Raw genomic sequence first — 18,045 nt, 5'->3', positions numbered from 1 at the left:
TCATCTCCCCTTCTCTGTTCACAGATTTTCATGCATAGTTACTCGAAGATCAAGAACAGCTGTCGCTGCTAATCTCAAAAATTCCCTTTTCTCATAACCATTCAAATAGACCTTCGACCTGCCCAACCAACATGGGGCGCGTAAAATCCATTGCTCAAAAGAAAAAGAAAACAACCAAACCTCCTGCCAAACAACCTGCTCCTCGGGCTGAAACTCCTTCGACCAGCCCTCAACTTGAAAACACTTCCCAGCCAGAAATTCAAACAAAAGCCCGACTTCGAGATGTCCTTCGACCAGAGGTCGAATGGTACATAGTACCTCCTAGTGTTATTACAGATAGGATGGTAGGGAATTATCTCAAGAAGTACGGACTTCCTGGGATAACCCTAATCAAGCCTACAATCGACTAGCGGGCGAATCTGCCTAGGGGCGCCTTTAGCGCCTGGTCGAGGTATCACATTGAGGCAGGGGCAACCTTGCCTCTTAATTCGTTCTTCCAGGGGGTGGCCAATTATTTCGAGGTCGCTCCCTTTCAAATCACCCCAAATAGATATAGAGTGCTCTCTGCTCTCTATATTCTGTACAGTCACAAAAAGTGGTATGTCCCTACGCCACATGAGATCAATTATTTGTTCGATCTCAAGTCTAACCCCAATCACAATAACACAAGGTTCTTCCACTTCTACCACCAGGAATCTGCTCGCACCTTCTTGAGTAATACTACCCACAAGTGCAACGTTGGAAAGTACTTCCAGGAGTACTTTTTAACACCAAACCTGGTCGCCAACAATTTGGCCTTCATCGAAGGAGGTAAATTATTTATTCATTGGTCGTTCAATTTCCTTTAACTTTTCTGCACATCCCTTAGAATTTTTGTGTCATTCAGGTCCATGGCATCGACCAATCCCCACTCCAAAAATGGAGATACGAGCAACATCCTTGGCCAGCATGACAAATATTGAAAAAAGTGTAAAAGAGCTAGTCACGGAGACCAATCTAAGGCTGGTTGGCCTTCTGGCATCTTACCAGGATGTGATGGAATCAACTGCGGGAAGTGCTACTGGGGGAGAAATTCCTTAGCAACATCAAGATGTGTCACAACCCCCGAGGAGGGCAACAGGAGTGACCATTAGGGAACCGTCCAGCATCTCGCGAGCAACTACTGCCCCTGCTCAACAAGGAAAGGGCAAGCAGAAGGTCTCTGAGCATCCCGAGCCTATTCTTGAGTCTTCGGATGAGAACGGTACTGACTTCTCACTCTAAGAAAGTTTGCCCATTCCCTGTCATTTATTTGACGGGGATGGCAACTTTAAATACACACCTAATTTAAATTCAGACTTCTTCAAGGCAGAGAGTGAGTGTAGCAGTAGTACAATAAGTAATGTAGCGACCAGTAGTTGTAGCACGGGTATTTTACTTGTAATTTCTTCGATCTTATTTCCTTGATTTAGTAGATATCTCCATCTATATTGCCTAACTATTGGCTTCTATTTTGTAGTCATGTCTGCTGAAGATCCATTCAACTTGTATAGTGAACCTGACCCCGTTGCTCCTGCGAGCAAGAAAAGGGGGAGCAGGCAACATCGTGGGGAAAGCAACAGCAACGCTCCAACGAAAAAGACTTGAATCAAGGGTCCTCCAGTACCAGTTCCTTCCAGGGAAACAACACCTCCTCCAGCTCCCATCGACCAGACGTCGCCATCAGCTCCCGTCGACTAGACTCTTCCTCCAGCGCCTACCGACCAAACTCCTCCAACTCCCGCTAACCATACACCTCCTGATCAGACAGGAGAAGCTCTGATGAACATGGCTCTTAGCTCAGCCAAAGATAAGCTGACAAAGCTATCGAGGCATCGATGTAGCTGAGAGGCCATCAACAACACTGACTCCATGGAAGTCGAGCAGATCTTCAACCGTGAGTTGAACGAAGTTCTCAGCGTAAGTTGCCATTTTTTGCTGAGCTTTATTTGTTTATCTTGTCACTTTATTTCCACTAACATTTTTATCTTTTTTCTGGTCCCAAGGAGTTCTAACCATGAGCGTTGGCTGGCACCGCTCGGGGACATTGACTGCTCAATACGAGAAGAGGCTTGGTGAACAGCTTAGAGCGTCTGAGGATAAACACACTAAGGAGCTTAAGACGACTGAGGCCAAATACACTGAGTAGCTCAAGGCAGCCGAGAAGAAAAATGCTGAACTGCTCGAACATAAGACCAAGCTGGCCGAAGAGTTGAAACAACACCAGGCTGCCTTGACCAAAGCCATTGAAGCTGAAGAGAAGTACAAGGAGGCTTCTTTGATTAATTTCAAGGAAGCCTCTAAGCTTCAAGATGATCTGGCCATCAGCAGAAAGGAGACTGATGGGTTGGAGGAACGCGTCAAAGAGCTCGAGGAGACCAATGCTAGTAACCTGGAGAAGTACAAGGGAGCCACTTTTAAATGCTTCTATATGTTCTGGAAGAATAACCGTGGGGTGGACTTCAACTATCTACTAGACCGTATGAGGCAGTTTGAGCTAAACAGGTGTCTAGCTCTCCTTGAAGAGGAGGAGAGAGGGAAAGTTCCAGCATCCCCCGAAATCTCTTTGGCTACGGGCATTGATGGCTTAGGTGAGGAAATTGGGGCCTCTGTCGACCAGCAAATTCCTCAAGATCCTCCTGCTTCATAATTTCTTCTATTTTTATTTAAATTTAATTTGTGTTTTAAGACACATGAACTACGGTTCGTGATGTCAAGACAACTTATTAGTTTATTGCTGCATGGACAATTTTCCTTTAACTGACAATTACACCAGAGCAACAACTGCTCGCGATGTAAATGATTTCATTTTTTATATTATAATATTTTCATTTTATTATAACATCTGTTCGCATGACCGAACTTAGCATAACACTTTGTTTTGATTTAACAAAATTTAAACAAAATTTTGAAAAATACTCTAAGTACCGTAGTATGCTTTCCCTTATTTTGCTCGTGTGTTTACATATACTTGTTGATATTCTTTTCTTGCCTGGTACCTTATCTGCCCCCCAAGTAATTGAGGAGCTTAAGGTCCTCAGTCACTTGCCTTGACCAAGACCTGTTTGAACACTACTGCTAGTAATAAACACTTGTAAAATATAGCAAAACAACACACGTAATGAGCAAATACTTGTAATAAATACAATAATTGGCAAGATTGATTGGCTGCGCACAATTCCTTTTATTTCTCGTAATAAATGGACAATCGTGTCTGTACGAGTGATCAAAGATTTTATCTTACACTTATAAGCAATCAGTCATATGATTGATTAACCCTTGTTCATAAACTTGTAAAAAAGTAAAATTAATACAAGCCAATTCTTTAAGAAGAATTGTTTATTGATAGTACTTACGCAGGTGTTCTCCATTCCAATAGCGAGGAATGAGATCTCCATTTAAGCGAGCAAGTTTATAAGTGCCTGGATGGAGGACTTCTTCGATTTGGTATGGCCCTTCCTAGTTAGGTCCAAGCACTCTAGCAACTTGATCGCGGGTATTAAGAAAAACTCTTCTAAGTACCAAATCTTCCACATTAAATTTTCTTTCTTGTACTTTAGAGTTGAAATATCGGGCGACCTTTGGCTGGTAAGCTGCTACTCGGAGTTGGGCTTGCTTGCACCTTTCATCAACTAAATCCAGAGATTCCATCAATAACTAGCTATTAACGTCTTGATCGTATGCCAGCCTTCGGTGTGATGTCGGATCTAATTCCACAGGCAACATAGCTTCATACCCATAGGCTAAGGAAAATGGAGTATGGCTTGTTGTTGTTCAATGTGATGTTCTATATGACCAGAGGACTTCAGGCAACTGCTCTGGCCATGCCCCCTTCGCTTCTTCAAGCCTTTTCTTTAGAGTATCCTTTAGTGTCTTGATGACAGCCTCATCTTGTCCATTTGCCTGTGGATGACTGACTGAAGAAAAGCTTTTGTTAATCCCATGCCTTTCGCAAAAATTGGTGAACAGATCATTTTCAAACTGTGTGCCGTTGTCTGAGTTAATTTTTCTTGGAAATCCATAGCGACACACAATGTTCTTGACCACAAAATCCAGCACCTTTTTGGTCATTATGGTTGCAAGTGGCTCAGCTTCGGCTCACTTCGTAAAGTAGTCAGCATCAACCACAACATACTTGACATTGCCTTTTCCTATGGGCAAAGACCCAATCAAATCTATCCCCCATTCGATTCTTGACCACAAAATCCAGCACCTTTTTGGTCGTTATGGTTGCAACTGACTCAGCTTGGGCCCACTTTGTAAAGTAGTCAACAGCAACCACATCATACTTGAGGTTGCCTTTTCCTGTGGGAAAAGACCCAATCAAATCTATCCCCTATATGGCGAATGGGCGCGGGCTTTGCATCTGTTTTAGCTCATTAGGGGCTGCTCATGGTATCTTGAAGAATCTCTGACACTTGTCGCATTTTCGAACAAAATCCACAGAGTCTTCATTCATCGTTGCCCAGAAGTATCCTTGCCTCAGGATCTTTTTCAATAAACTCTGCCCCCAGCATGATCCTCGCAGAAACCTTCATGGACTTCTTGCATTAATTATTTAACCTTTTCTTTTGAAACACACCTTAGGAGTGGCATTGAGTACCTCCTTCTGTATAAAATTCCATCGACCAAGATAAACCGAGCAGACTGCCTCTGGAGGGCTCTTGCTTTGTTTCTATCCGACGGCAGAACTCCATGCGTCAAGTACTCAATGAAGGGTGCCATCCACGTGTCTGTTGACTGGATCACCATAGAGGTTTCTTTTGTTTTGATGCTTGGTGCAGACAGCTGTTCAACATGCACTATATTCAAGGTGTCAGCATCCTTTGTACCCACTAACTTAGCCAAAGCATAAGTGTTTGAGTTCTGGTCGTGAGGTACTTGCTGGAGAGTATATTTTTCAAATTACGCCAACAAATCCTTTGCTTTGTTAAAATAAGCAACCATCTTCAGACCCCGGGCTTGATATTCTCCAGTAATTTGATTAACCACTAACTGAGAGTCACTATAGATTTCGAGCGACTTTATGTTCATGTCCCTGGCTAATCTTAATCATGTGAGCAGTGCTTCATACTCGGCTTCGTTATTGGATGCTATGAAGTCAAACCTGACTGCGTAGTAGAATCGATGTCCTTCATGCATGACCAATATTACACCTGCCTCAGTGTTGTGTTTGTTGGAAGAGCCATCTACAAACAACTTCCAAGAGGGAGTTTGGCTTTGAGGTTCAGGCTATTCTATTGGTTCAATGTCCTGAAGCCCAGTGAGTTGTGCGACAAAGTCTGCTAGCGCTTGTCCCTTTATTGCTGCTCGTGGCAAGTAAGAAATATCAAATTGTCCAAGTTCAACTGCCCATTTCAATAATCGATCAGCGGCTTCTGGTTTCTGCAGGACTTGGAGGGGCTGGTCGGTTAGTACTGTGATTGGATGAGCATGGAAATATGCTCGCAGTTTTCTGGAGGCTAAGATCAAGCAGTAGGCTAATTTCTCAATGGGCGGATATCGCAGTTCTGCTCCTATTATCCTTTTGCTTATATAATACACATCTTTTTTCACATGTTCTTCATCTCTTACCAAGATAACACTAGCAGCATATTCTATGACCGCCAAATAGATGAACAAAGTTTCTTTTTCAACTGGTTTAGAAAAAATCAGTGGCTGCGACATATGAGACTTTAGAGCCTGGAAAGCTTGCTCGCACTCCTCCGTCCATTCGAATTTCTTATTCCCCTTAAGTAGATTAAAAAATGGGACGCACTTGTCTGTGGATTTAGAGATAAATCTACTTAGAGCGGCAATCCTCCCAGTTAAACTTTGAACATCTTTTATCTTTGTTGGCGATTTCATATCGATCAGGGCCTTGATCTTTTCGAGATTAGCTTCAATACCTCGTGAGTTCACTATAAATCCCAAAAATTTCCCTGATCCAACTCCAAAGGAACACTTAAGGGGATTCAACTTCATCTGATATTTGTTCAAGACGTTGAAGCACTTTTGCAGGTCCCCAATGTGTTCTTTTGTCTTCTTCGACTTAACCAGCATGTCATCAACATATACCTCCATATTTATACCGATAAACTCTTTGAACATGTGATTAACTAATTACTGGTAAGTCGCACCAGCATTTTTCAAACCAAAAGGCATTACTTTGTAATAGTAAAGTCCTGTATTGGTCCGAAAGCTAGTGTGATCCTCATCAGGTGGGTGCATACTAATCTAATTGTACCCAGAGTATGCATCCATAAATGATAGGATCTTGTGCCCTGAAGTGGCATCGACCAGCTGGTCGATCATTTGGAGCGGGAAACAATCTTTAGGGCATGCTTTATTACGGTCTGTGAAATCCACACATGTTCTCCATTTGCCATTTGGCTTGGGAACTTGTACGAGATTAGAGACCCACGATGGATAAACGCTACTCTGATGAATCCGTTCTCCTTTAGCTTCTCGACTCTTCCTTTAAAGCTTTTGATCTGTCTTTGTCGAGCAGCCTCATTTTCTGTTGTACTGGTGGAAAAATTTTATCTATGTTCAGGACATGGCTGATAAATGTCGGGTCAATCCCAACCATATCTTTATGTGACCAGGAAAATACTTCCTGGTTCCTCTTCAAAATTTTCACCAGTCTTTGTTTTGTTGTTTTCTCTAAGTTTTACCGACTTTCACAACCCTGGTCGGATCTGCCTCATCGAGTTGGATCTCCTCGAGGTCCTCGACTGGTCCTACTTCTTCATCAAAATCCCCAAAGCGAGGATATAAATCCCTATCCTCACTTTAGGCAACACCCTATTTGGTGACATGCTCACCTGATTGGGCTTATACCTCGTCGACTAATTGAGACTCTTTTTCAGCTCCTCCCCTCGATCTACCCCTCTTTGCCTTAGTAATCGAGGAATTGTAGCATCCCCTCGCTTCTCATTGGTTTCTCAACACGCATCCTATCCCCGCGTCAGTTGGGAACTTCATGGCGAGGTGCCAGACCGAGGTTACGGCTTGCAGATCGACTAAAAGATGCCTTCCAATCACAACTTTGTATGTAGAAGGACAATCAACTACTATAAAATTAGTGAGTAATGTCCTGTTTGTAGGTGCAGTTCCTACTGTAACCGCAAGCCTAATCGACCTTGTAGGCGCGAGCCCTTTGCCAGAATAACCATAAATGGTTTGGTTGCATGACCCCAAGTCCTTCACTGACAATTTCATTCTTTCCATCGATGACTTGTACAAAATGTTCACTGAGCTCCTTGTGTCCACTAACACCCGCTTAACCATCATATTGGCTATTTGGACGTCCACGACCAGAGGGTTTGAATGAGGGAACCGGACATCCTGAGCGTCAAGCTCAGAGAAAATTATTAGCTCTTCCTATGTTCGAGCTTTCTTGGGAGTTCACTCCTCCACATTCAGCATTTCAATGTCTTGGTCATGGAATAAGGTCCGAGCGTATCACTCCCTTGCCTTCCCACTATCTCCTGCAAGGTGTGGACCGCCGTACAGATGGTTAGCAATGTACCCGCCACAGGAGTTGGCTGTAAAAGGGGCGAGCATTGGCATACAGACGCCTGCTCGTTGCCTCCTTGAGCCTCTCGCTGAGAACCTCTAGTTGCTCGTGCATATTTCCTCAGGTGTCCTTGTCTGATAAGGAACTCAATTTCATCTTTTAGTTGGTTACACTCATTGGTGTCATGACCATAGTCGTTGTGGAAACGACAAAACTTCGTTGTATCTCTCTTGGAGATATCCTTCCTTATTGGCGTTGGTCATTTGTAAGGGACATTTGTGCTGGTCGCCTAGTACACCTCCGCTCTGCTTTCGACAAGGGCCGTATAGTTGGTGAATCTTGGCTCGTACCTGTTACCCTTAGGCCGCTTATTTTTGGACGTAAACAGCTCATTGTTTGCCCTTTTTCCACCATTTTCCCATTTCTTTTGCCGTTTCCATTGGGTTTATCTGACCTGTTGGCGGCTTTAGATAGATCTTCCTTTGGTCCCTTGTCTTTTGCAGGCGACGTCCCTTCGTTGGCAATTGCCTATTTGAGCTTAATGTACCAGTCTGTTCGGTCAAGGAATTCTTGGGTACTCTTCACCCCATTCTTCCTCAAACTATTATAGAGGGGTGAGTGGCACTGTACTTCAGCAGTAAGTGTCATCTTCTTTCCCTCATCGCCAACCGTTTTAGCTTCAGCTGCTACTCGCATAAAACGCTGGACATACTCCTTTAAAGAATCTCATTCTTTCTGGCAAATCTCGACTAGTTGGTTGGCTTCAGTCGGATGTACTCGACCAGCATAGAATTTCCCGTAGAATTCCTTCACGAACATTTCCCATGAAACTATGCTGGCAGGAGGGAATTTAAAAAACCATTCCTGAGCAGTATCAGATATGGTGGCCGGAAAGATCCTACAGCGGGCATCATCCTACACCTTTTGGATATCCATCTATATCTCGAACTTATTCACATGAGATACTGGGTCCCCATATCAATCAAAGTTGGGCAATACTGGCAACTTGAATTTGCTAGGGTTTTCCGCCATTACTATTCTTTGTATGAATGGAGTGCCTCTTCTTCGATCAAATTCAATGTGGGATGTTCGGCTCCCTACCAGCTGTTGGACGTCCTGGTTTAGCACATCGATCTGGGCTTGCACTGCGTCTGGTATCGTTGGGACGACTAGTGCTGGAGGAGCATACTCATCGTGCCTTTTACGCCTATCGTTGAGCACACCCCTCAAGTCGTCATCTCTACGCCTTTGCTCCCTAGCGCCCAACCAGTCAAAGACGTTAGGTTGCCTAGGCTGCCCCTAGCATTCTAGCTCGTAGGCCTATTTTCTCTTGGTGGGGGGTTCCTTTCTCCACCTATCTCTCCTTGCCCTCAATCAGGATTCCCTCTGCCAGAATCAGCTTTGTTGTAGTCGTGATCGTCCTGAACACGTGATTGGCTATGGTGCGAACTACTGATTGCACTATTTTCTCCTGTTGCTGGTACTTCTCGAGCATCAGGGGGAAACCTGTGTTGGTCGGTGGGTCCCCGGACATTATTATGTCGTGGGGGAGGGGGGGCCCTGACCACAGAGCCTGACTTGACATGCCTTATATTACCAGAAGGACGTTGTCCCCTGCTCAGTGGATTTGATTCCTCAGCAGTTTGGCGTCCAGGGCGTCGGGGAGGCTGCTCGACCCTCTTCTGCCTTTGACGCTGGGGATTATCTCGACCAGCATGAGAAGGTGGCTACTGCTTAGGATCTTGAAATGGAATATCCTGTTTAGTGGCAGGATGTGGCTCTAGCCTTAGAAGGCTTGCTGGTTGAGGAGGAGGACTTGGGTCTAGACCTTGTTGTGGTGGTGCACTTGGTGGCTGATCTGGTTGAGAAGTTGGCACAGGTTGTCCCCGTGCCAACTGGATGGTTGCCTCCAGGGCAGCGGTGGCATCTCTCTGCCGGCGGTCCATGTTAGCCTGCCGCTCATTCAACTCTTGACGTTGACGGTTAATCTCCCTTTGTTGCAACGCCATCGTCTCAGCCACATTCTCCTGATTGGCCCTCAAATTTGCCAACTCCTCCTGCAACACACTCAGTGTTGTCCTCAGGGTCTCAGAATCCATTTCCTCCTCTTCAAAATCCAATTGTGGTTCATATTCAGCCACATTTTGCGGAGGAGGTTGGGTGGATGCAGCACCAGAAGTCTGTCCCGTCTTCCTGGATGTTTTTTCCATTTGATCTCCTTAGAAGTCTTGAGTTCGGCTCTCAATAAAAGCACCAAAATGTTGACCCTCGAAGTGGTCAACGACACAGAGTCAGTCAAACGATATAAAATAAGATGAAAACAAGATGAAAAGGTAAACGACACAGACGACTTATAGTGGTTCGACCCCAATCAGATGGTAATGACCAACGTCCACTTAGTGCTCTTATCGATGTAGAATCCCAACACTGTGATCAATGAATTAGGGTTCACGAGTTTCACAAGCTTCGGGATGATTACAATTTCAGTGAATAACAACACTATATTTTTCTCTCAGTCCAAAAGTCCCCTCCTTTGAGCCCTTTGATTCTTATTATAGGCTCAAGAAGGTTACATGGACCAATGAGCCTTAATTACAATTACAACTTGCGTATCTTGATAATAAGAGAAATTACAATTAATGCATAATTACAAGATTGCACATCTGAAGGAAATAAATGAATATATGTGACCAAGCTGGTTGCACATAAGTATTATGCTTGATAAACCAATAATCTTATGGTCGATGGCCGAGTAGGATACATTTACTAAAAATAGCCACGTGCCTCCCACGTGTAGACCAATCCTGCCACGTCATCAAGTAGTCCGCTTTTGGGTAAACAAGGAGTTTGACTCCGTTTTGTTACATAAGAGGCTATGTGACATTAAGAGAGGAGTTGTAGCACATGAATAAGAGAAGGAAAGGGGCTGGCCGAAACTACCAAGGGGGAGGGAGATTTGAATTTTAAAAACTTGTTGAAGGATAGTGGAGAAAATTAAGGAAGGGAGTTGAGACCTAGAGCTTATAAATAGAGTATTAGAGTTTTTCATTTTTCACACTCCAAGCTTCCAAGAGTCCTCTCCATTTTCAAAATCCATAGCTCCTAAAAAGCTCTCATGTTTTTTCCCCATAAACACACCATAGCTGAACCACTATAGCCTTTATAATGCTCGAGAATTCATTTCTTCTTCTATTTTTCTATTAAGCCTCAAACACTATTGTCCTTATAAACCCTATAGCCAAAACACTAAACCCTATCAAGACAATATATAGCTGAAATCTACTCAAGTATTAAAGCTCTTGGTGTCATTGTTGGAGATAGGCATTAGAGTGAAGACTTGTGATTTCATCTTTTGGTTCTAGGGTGAAGGTATGACTTTATGTGGTTGATAATTTTTGGAAGTATAGTTTTATTATAAGTCTCTAATCTTAAAATTTTATGTCATATATAAAGGTTTTGAGTGATTCTGTATAGCAAAAACAATCTCTTTTCTTCTCTTTTTTCCACACTCAAGGTAAGGAAAATTAGGTAGTTTAGTTTATGACCTAGTTTTTGATATGTATGACCTTAACATTTCAGGCACAATAAGAAGATAAGTGTGGTTGGACCTAAGATGTTAAAAAATGTATGACAGACCTAATTAAGTTGATGTTCGGTAGGCTCGGTTGCCAAATTGTACGACAGACTTATGTCCGGGGCTTAATTGTCACCCTTGTATTAGCACTTATCTTTTTCTTATACATGTCTTGTTATTATGACCTAGTATGACCTATGCTTATGTTTATGACCTTTGACTACTTATGATTAGGATCTCTTATTACCTATGGTTAAGATCTAGATTATGTTTATGTTTTAAGGTATTATGAACTTTTGTATGATTTATGATATGTCTATTATGATTACTTGTTATATGACTTTTGTTATAAAGCAGCCAACAGGCTAAACACATAGTTGCCACGTCATCCCAGGTGCTTTACGCCTTGGGTTCGCAGTCTTCACCGAGAGGATGACTCCAACATCCTAGGAGGGTCTCACCCTAACGGCTCGCACTCTGCGTGCTCAACGCAGTTCCCGGCCCCTTGCCGTACTCGACTTTGCACTCCACGTGCTCAACGCCATTCTTGGCCCTTTGTCGTACTCGGCTTCCTGCCGTTCTCAGCCTTCACCGTTCATGACCTTTGCCGTTCATTCACAAATATGCACTTTAAAGCATAATATCAACAAATATTTAAACATATTCTAAAGATAAACAATAGGGATACACCTTGCAATTTAATCACATAGGGCCATGCCCTGCAATTCAAACAATAGGGCTACGCCCTGCTCTATGGGTACAACAGTTTTCTTACCTGTGTCCCAAGCTTCCTAAGCACCACAATCCCGAGCACAGTCCTCACTACTAGAAATATAGGCTTTTACTTCGGTTTTTATACTGAGCATACAAAAAAATTGAAGTAAAAAACTTTTCAAAATCTTTTACTTCGCTTTTGAATTTGGCGCTTTGAAAAAAAATTACATACTACTTCGCTTTTTAAAAAAAATGAAGTTAAAAATTAAAAGTGAAGAGGGCCATGTTTGGTTGCACATGCCCGTGACTTCTGTTTAAAGATAATAAAGATGTGAAAAAAGGGCCAAGCCAAACGCGTCCCTTGTGCACCTTTTACTTAGGTTTTTAGGTAAAAACTAAAGTAAAAGGTGCACAACCCAGCCCACCTCAGCCCCTTCTACTTCGGTTTTAAAAGGGTTATATAACCCTCTTCCCCCACCCGAACGGTCATATCCCTCTCTCTCCTCTGTACAAAAAAACCCCAAAACCTCCATTAACAATCATGAGCCAACACCATTTTCATTTTTCAAACCTTTTTTTTTCTTTATTTCTTACCACTTTCCTTCATTACAAACCGAAATATAGCCCCAAAATCTTTTTTTTTTAGAGAAAAAAATACATTTGGCTGTGGGTATTAGTTCTCATGGTTTCTTGGTATTTCTTGCAGGATTTTGACTGAAGTTTTGTCATTGCAAGGTGTTTTTGAGCTTCAAAACAGGTATGGATTACTAAAATATTGTTTTGATGATATTTTTTTATTTTTCTATGTTTTTTATTTTTTTATTATTCCAAAATTTATAATTAAAATTATTAATATTTTGTTAACTTTTCTAATTATTTGTTTATTTTGTTAGGTTAAATAATGTGATAAAAATTTGGCTTATTATAAATATATATATATATGTATATTAGTAAATTTTAGAAGTTGTGACAAGAGATGAATTTGCTTTTTAAATATTTGAAAAAATTAAATAGCTTGAAGATGATCAAAGTGTTGTTCATTAGTTTCTATAACTAGTTTGATTTTTTTTATTGGTTTGATAATTAATTATGTAGTTTACTAATTATGTAAGTAATATTTTAGTAGGGTCGTCGATTGAGTGGTGAACTTTTTTGTTCATTTTGGGTGAATTGAAGAGTAATATTGAAGGTTAGTTATTTTTTTTTTATTTATATTACTACAAGATTTATGTATAAAGATAAGGCTAATTAAATCATGCATATTGGATTTAGTGAAAGTTATGTTTGAAAATTAGTGAAGTAGGCTCTGGGAAATTTGCATGTTGTGGTGATATAAGGATGGATTCATTTATGCTTGATTGTTGTGTTTGTTTGTGTTGTTTTTATAAGAAATTATGAAATTGCGGTATGCTAAAGAAACAGAGGATACTCTGCCGAATTTTTTAAAAATTTTATAAGACTAGAACCTAATAATGATGGATTCATTTATGCTTGATTATTGTGTTTGTTTGTGTTGTTTTTATAGGAAATTATGAAATTGCGGTATGCTATAGAAACAGGGGATACTCTGCCGAATTTTTTAAAAATTTTATAAGACTAGAACCTAATAATGATGGATTCATCTATGCTTGATTATTGTGTTTGTTTGTATTGATTTTATAGGTAATTATGAAATTACGGTATGCTATAGAAACAAAGGAAACTAATATAAGTTTTTTTCTAACTTATTAGGAATTTAATATTGTTATTAGTATGGATAAATCATGGATGCTTGAGAGGAGAGAAACATCACAATTTCAAGATGGATTCAACAAATTTTTAGAGTTATTTTGCCTAAAGAATTGTAGTGATCCACAAAAAAATTTGTGTCCTTGTATCGATTGTGGTAATGGAGTAAAGGGGAATATTACCATAATAAATGATCATGTATTTTTTCGGGGATTTGATATAAGTTATAGTAAATGGTATTGTCATGGAGAATTACTAAATGACGACCCATATCCATTAGGTAGGCGAGGTGTAGATGATTTTGAGAGTAATGATTTTGATGATCATCCTATAGAATTGCTTGATGAAGCAGAAGAAGAGTTTTTTCATAATCTAGAAAAATTTGATAGTATGATTAGAGATGCAGATAGACAATTGCTCAATGGTTGCAATAAACTAAGATTGCCAACAGTGGTTAAATTTTATAACATAAAAGAAGAAAATGGAGTTAGTGATAAGTGTTTTAGTCAATTTTTAGCTGCTTTCAAGGAGACTTTGCCGCTAGAAAATTGTTTTCTGGAGTCTACATATGAAGTAAAGAAAACATTAAGTTTGATAGGGTTGAAGTATGAGAAGATTCATGCATGTCCGAATGATTGTATTTTATATCGTAAGGAGTATGAAGACATGGACACTTGCCCAGAATGTGTTCTATCACGGTACAAACCTAACAAAAGTAACGAGATTAGGAAACTTATTCCTCAGAAAGTGCTATGGTACTTACCTTTGATTTCACGGCTAAAGCGATTATATCGAAGTGCAGAACACTCTAAGAACTTAATATGGCACGAGACTGGACGAGTGAAAGATGGTAAACTCTGGCATCCTGCAGATTCACAGGTCTGGAAGAAGGTAGATTATATCAATCCAGAATTCAAAAATGAACCAAGACATCTTCGTCTCAGCTTAGCTGCTGATGGAGTAAACCAGCATAGATCTCTTAGTAGTAGGCATAGTTCATGGCTTGTCTTCCTGGTTATGTACAATCTTCCTCCTTGGTTGGTCATGAGTAGGAAGTTTATGATGCTTTCATTAATGATTTTAGGCCCAAAACAACCAGGACACGATATCGATGTTTATTTGGCACCATTAATTGATGATTTGAAAGAGTTGTATGAAAATGGTGTTGAGACATATGATGGTTTTAAAAAAGAAGTTTTAAATTTGAAAGCGATGTTGTTATGGACTGTTAATGATTTTCCAACATATGGTAACCTATCAGGTTTGAGCACAAAAGGTTACCAAGCTTGTCCAATTTGTTGCACCAACATAAGGGCCCGTCGCTTGTCAAATGGACGCAAAACGTGTTATATGGGTCATAGACAATATTTGCATTTAAGTCATCCTGACAGAAATAAAGAAAAAGCATTTGACGGTACTGTGGAACGAGACCTTGCTCCTTTGCCATTGTCAGGTGAGAAAATTCTTAAGGAAGTAGAAAAAGTTGACATTAGGTATGGGAAGAAGAATAAAAACAAAAAAGTCAATGGATGTTTTCAAAGAAAATCAATTTTATTTCAATTTCCTTACTGGAAAGATTTACTCGTTAGACATTGCTTGGATGTCATGCACATAGAAAAAAATGTATGTGAAAGTATAATCGGTACATTACTTGATATCCCAAGTATAACCAAAGATGGTTTGTCTAGTCGTTTAGATCTTGTTGAGATGGGTATAAGACACCGCTTGGCACCTGAAGGAAAAAGGTAAACGCACATATTTGCCTCTTGCTTGTTTTACATTGTCTAAAGAAGAGAAGCAAGTCATATGTCAATCATTGGCAGAGATGAAAGTGCCTGATGGTTATTCATCGAATGTTAGAAACTTGGTGTCTATGCAAGATTTGAAGTTAATTGGAATGAAATCACATGATTGTCATATATTAATGCAGCAATTACTTCCAATTGCCATTCGGTCAGTTTTACCAAAAAGAGTTCGAGATAGTGTGACAAGTGTGTGCATCTTCTTTAATCAACTATGCGGAAAAGAATTGGAAATGAAGAAGTTGAATGCATTGCATGATGAAATAGTTGAAACTTTATGCAAGCTTGAAAAATATTTTCCACCATCTTTTTTTTATATCATGATACATTTGATGGTCCATTTAGTAAGAGAAGCGAAGTTGTGTAGCCCAGTTTGGGCGAGATGGATGTATCCATTTGAAAGGAATATGAAGGTGTTGAAAGGATATGTACGTAATCACCATCGCCCTGAAGTTTGTATGGTTGAGTGTTATTTAGCAGAAGAAGTTGTGGAATTTTGTTCAGAGCATGGTTGGAATCAACACAATCGGAATTAGCAAACCCCGGAATAACTCGGATGGAGTTGATAGAGGATCACGAGGGAAAGGAACAGTAGTGACCATATCTCGTGCAGAATTAGATCAAGCTCATTTAGTTGTGTTGGAAAACAATCCTGAGGTTCAACCATATATAACGTAAGTTATAAATTTAATAAACATTATGCTCATTTTTATGTAGAATTGAAATTTTAATGTTGTACTTTGTATTTGCAGTGAGCACATGGAGTTATTACAATCAATGATTCCAAAACAAGGTTAAAAATAAACAGAAATGGATTAGAGATGAGCATCATAAAACATTTAGTCGATGGTTGAAAAATACTATTCTAGCAAGGTTGGGAGAAGATAACCATGGAGTGTTGACAGAGTTAAAATGCATATCATTTGGAGCAAGTGTTCATGTAATAAAGCACCATGCTTACATTGTTGGAGGAAAAAGATTTCACACAAAGTCAAGAGATGATGCTCGAATGGTTCAAAATAGTGGAGTAAGTATTGTTGCAAAAGCAATGCATTTCGCTAGTGCAAAAGACAATAATCCAGTAGCTGGTACTATGACATATTATGGGGTTGTTGAAGAAATATGGGAGCTTGATTATCCCTTATTTCAAATTCCCCTTCTCAAGTGTTCTTGAGTGGACAACAATGTTGGGGTTAGAATTGATGAACTTGGATTCACTTTGGTTGATTTAAGTAAGAAAGGTCACAAGAATGATCCTTTCATCATGGTTACCCAAGCAAAACAAGTGTTTTACATAACTGATCTTGTTGATGATAAATGGTCAGTTGTTTTACAAACCCCGTAAATGCAGTTTATAGAAGATGAAAATGACGAAGAAAATGATGATTTGTTTCATGATAATTTTATTGTTGGACAACCAATACATGAGCAAGTTGAGCAAATCCATTATTTCAATTAAGATGATGATGATGATGATGATGATGGGGAATACATTAGAAATGATATTAGAGACGGAATATGGGTAGATTGTGAATCAACCAAGAAAAGAAATGTGTCCAGTGAGTAATGTATTAATTTTTAAGTTAAATATGTATTTATTTATGTCATAATTGTAACGTTAATTCTTGTTTATATGCAGATGACAAATTCTGAAGGGGAGAACACACCAAATAGGCGAGGCCCAACAAAGAAGAACAAAATCAATAATAAAAAAGCTAAGGGAATAAAGAGAAATATTAAGTTTAATTATAAAGGTCAACCTATAGGGAAAACATATAGCAAGATGCAATCGTACCTTGGAGTTAAAACTAGGAGAACAATCTCTCTCAATTATAAGGATTGGAGACAAGTCTCACAAGAATTGAAGAATAGAATATGGGAGGATGTATATGTAAGAAAATATTTTAATTACTTTAATATATTGATCATTTTCATGAATTACGTTGCATTTCATTAATCATTTTCTTTCTATTTCAGGGTGGCTTTAACATTCCAGAAAATTGGAAACCAGAATTAATTAAATGTGCGGGAAGAATGATGAGAGATTTTAAGACCAACATCACTAGTGACTACATCTACCCTTTGGCAAAAGAGGGTCTGATAGATGAACTCCAATTCCTTCCTAAGAAATATCCAGAACTTGACCTAGAAGATTGGAGGACCTTTGTTGGCCACCGTTTATCTCCTGAGTTTATGGTACTATTATGTATATGATTTATTAGTTTTGAAGTATTAATAATTGCTTAAAAACTTACAGTTACTTATTTTATGTAGGCTTTGCGGGAAGCACAACGTAAAAGAGCTCTCAAATATACTTCGAGGCATCATACATCTCGTAGAGGGCTTGGCAATGTTAAAGAGAACTTGGTAAGTAATTCACATCACTATTTTACAACTGTCAACCTGTTATGAAGAATATTGCACTCACCAACTTTAATTAATTGTTGTATGTTGTAGAAAAATTAACTAGGTGTGGCAGATGTAGAACGGTACCAAGTATGGATAAGAGCACGAGAAAAAAAGAGGGTTCTTGTCACAGATTTGGACAAAAAAATTGAAGCAATAATTGTAAGTGGTTTCAAGCAAGTATTTTAAAGTAATGTAGGAATGATAAAGTTCTTATAAGTTACTAATATAAGCGATCACTGGTTTGTTTGACAAAATGAGCTGAAAGAAAAAGTTAGTAGTGGAGAAATCATTGCAAAGGG

The 18,045-nt window shown here is 39.8% G+C and overlaps 1 protein-coding gene across 1 annotated transcript; it reads left to right on the top strand.

The window, feature by feature from the left end:
- The first annotated feature begins 1,890 nt into the window (after nucleotides 1-1,890).
- LOC133780050 (uncharacterized) lies at nucleotides 1,891-2,668 on the top strand. The gene is made up of 2 exons (XM_062219930.1): nucleotides 1,891-1,938; nucleotides 2,168-2,668. Exons 1-2 carry the CDS (start codon nucleotides 1,891-1,893, stop codon nucleotides 2,666-2,668), a joined length of 549 nt encoding a protein of 182 aa, XP_062075914.1.
- Nucleotides 2,669-18,045: the final 15,377 nt, after the last annotated feature.

The sequence above is a fragment of the Humulus lupulus genome, chromosome 5 (genome assembly GCF_963169125.1).
Source record: "Humulus lupulus chromosome 5, drHumLupu1.1, whole genome shotgun sequence".
NCBI lineage: Eukaryota > Viridiplantae > Streptophyta > Magnoliopsida > Rosales > Cannabaceae > Humulus > Humulus lupulus.
This window is presented reverse-complemented; position numbering and strand designations above follow the sequence as displayed.

Bases quoted from the DNA above. Each gene is read 5' to 3' on its own strand.
- LOC133780050 (XM_062219930.1), top strand. From the start codon at position 1,891: ATGGAAGTCGAGCAGATCTTCAACCGTGAGTTGAACGAAGTTCTCAGC. The intron at 1,939-2,167 runs GTAAGTTGCCAT...TACACTGAGTAG, and splicing joins AGTTGAACGAAGTTCTCAGC to CTCAAGGCAGCCGAGAAGAA.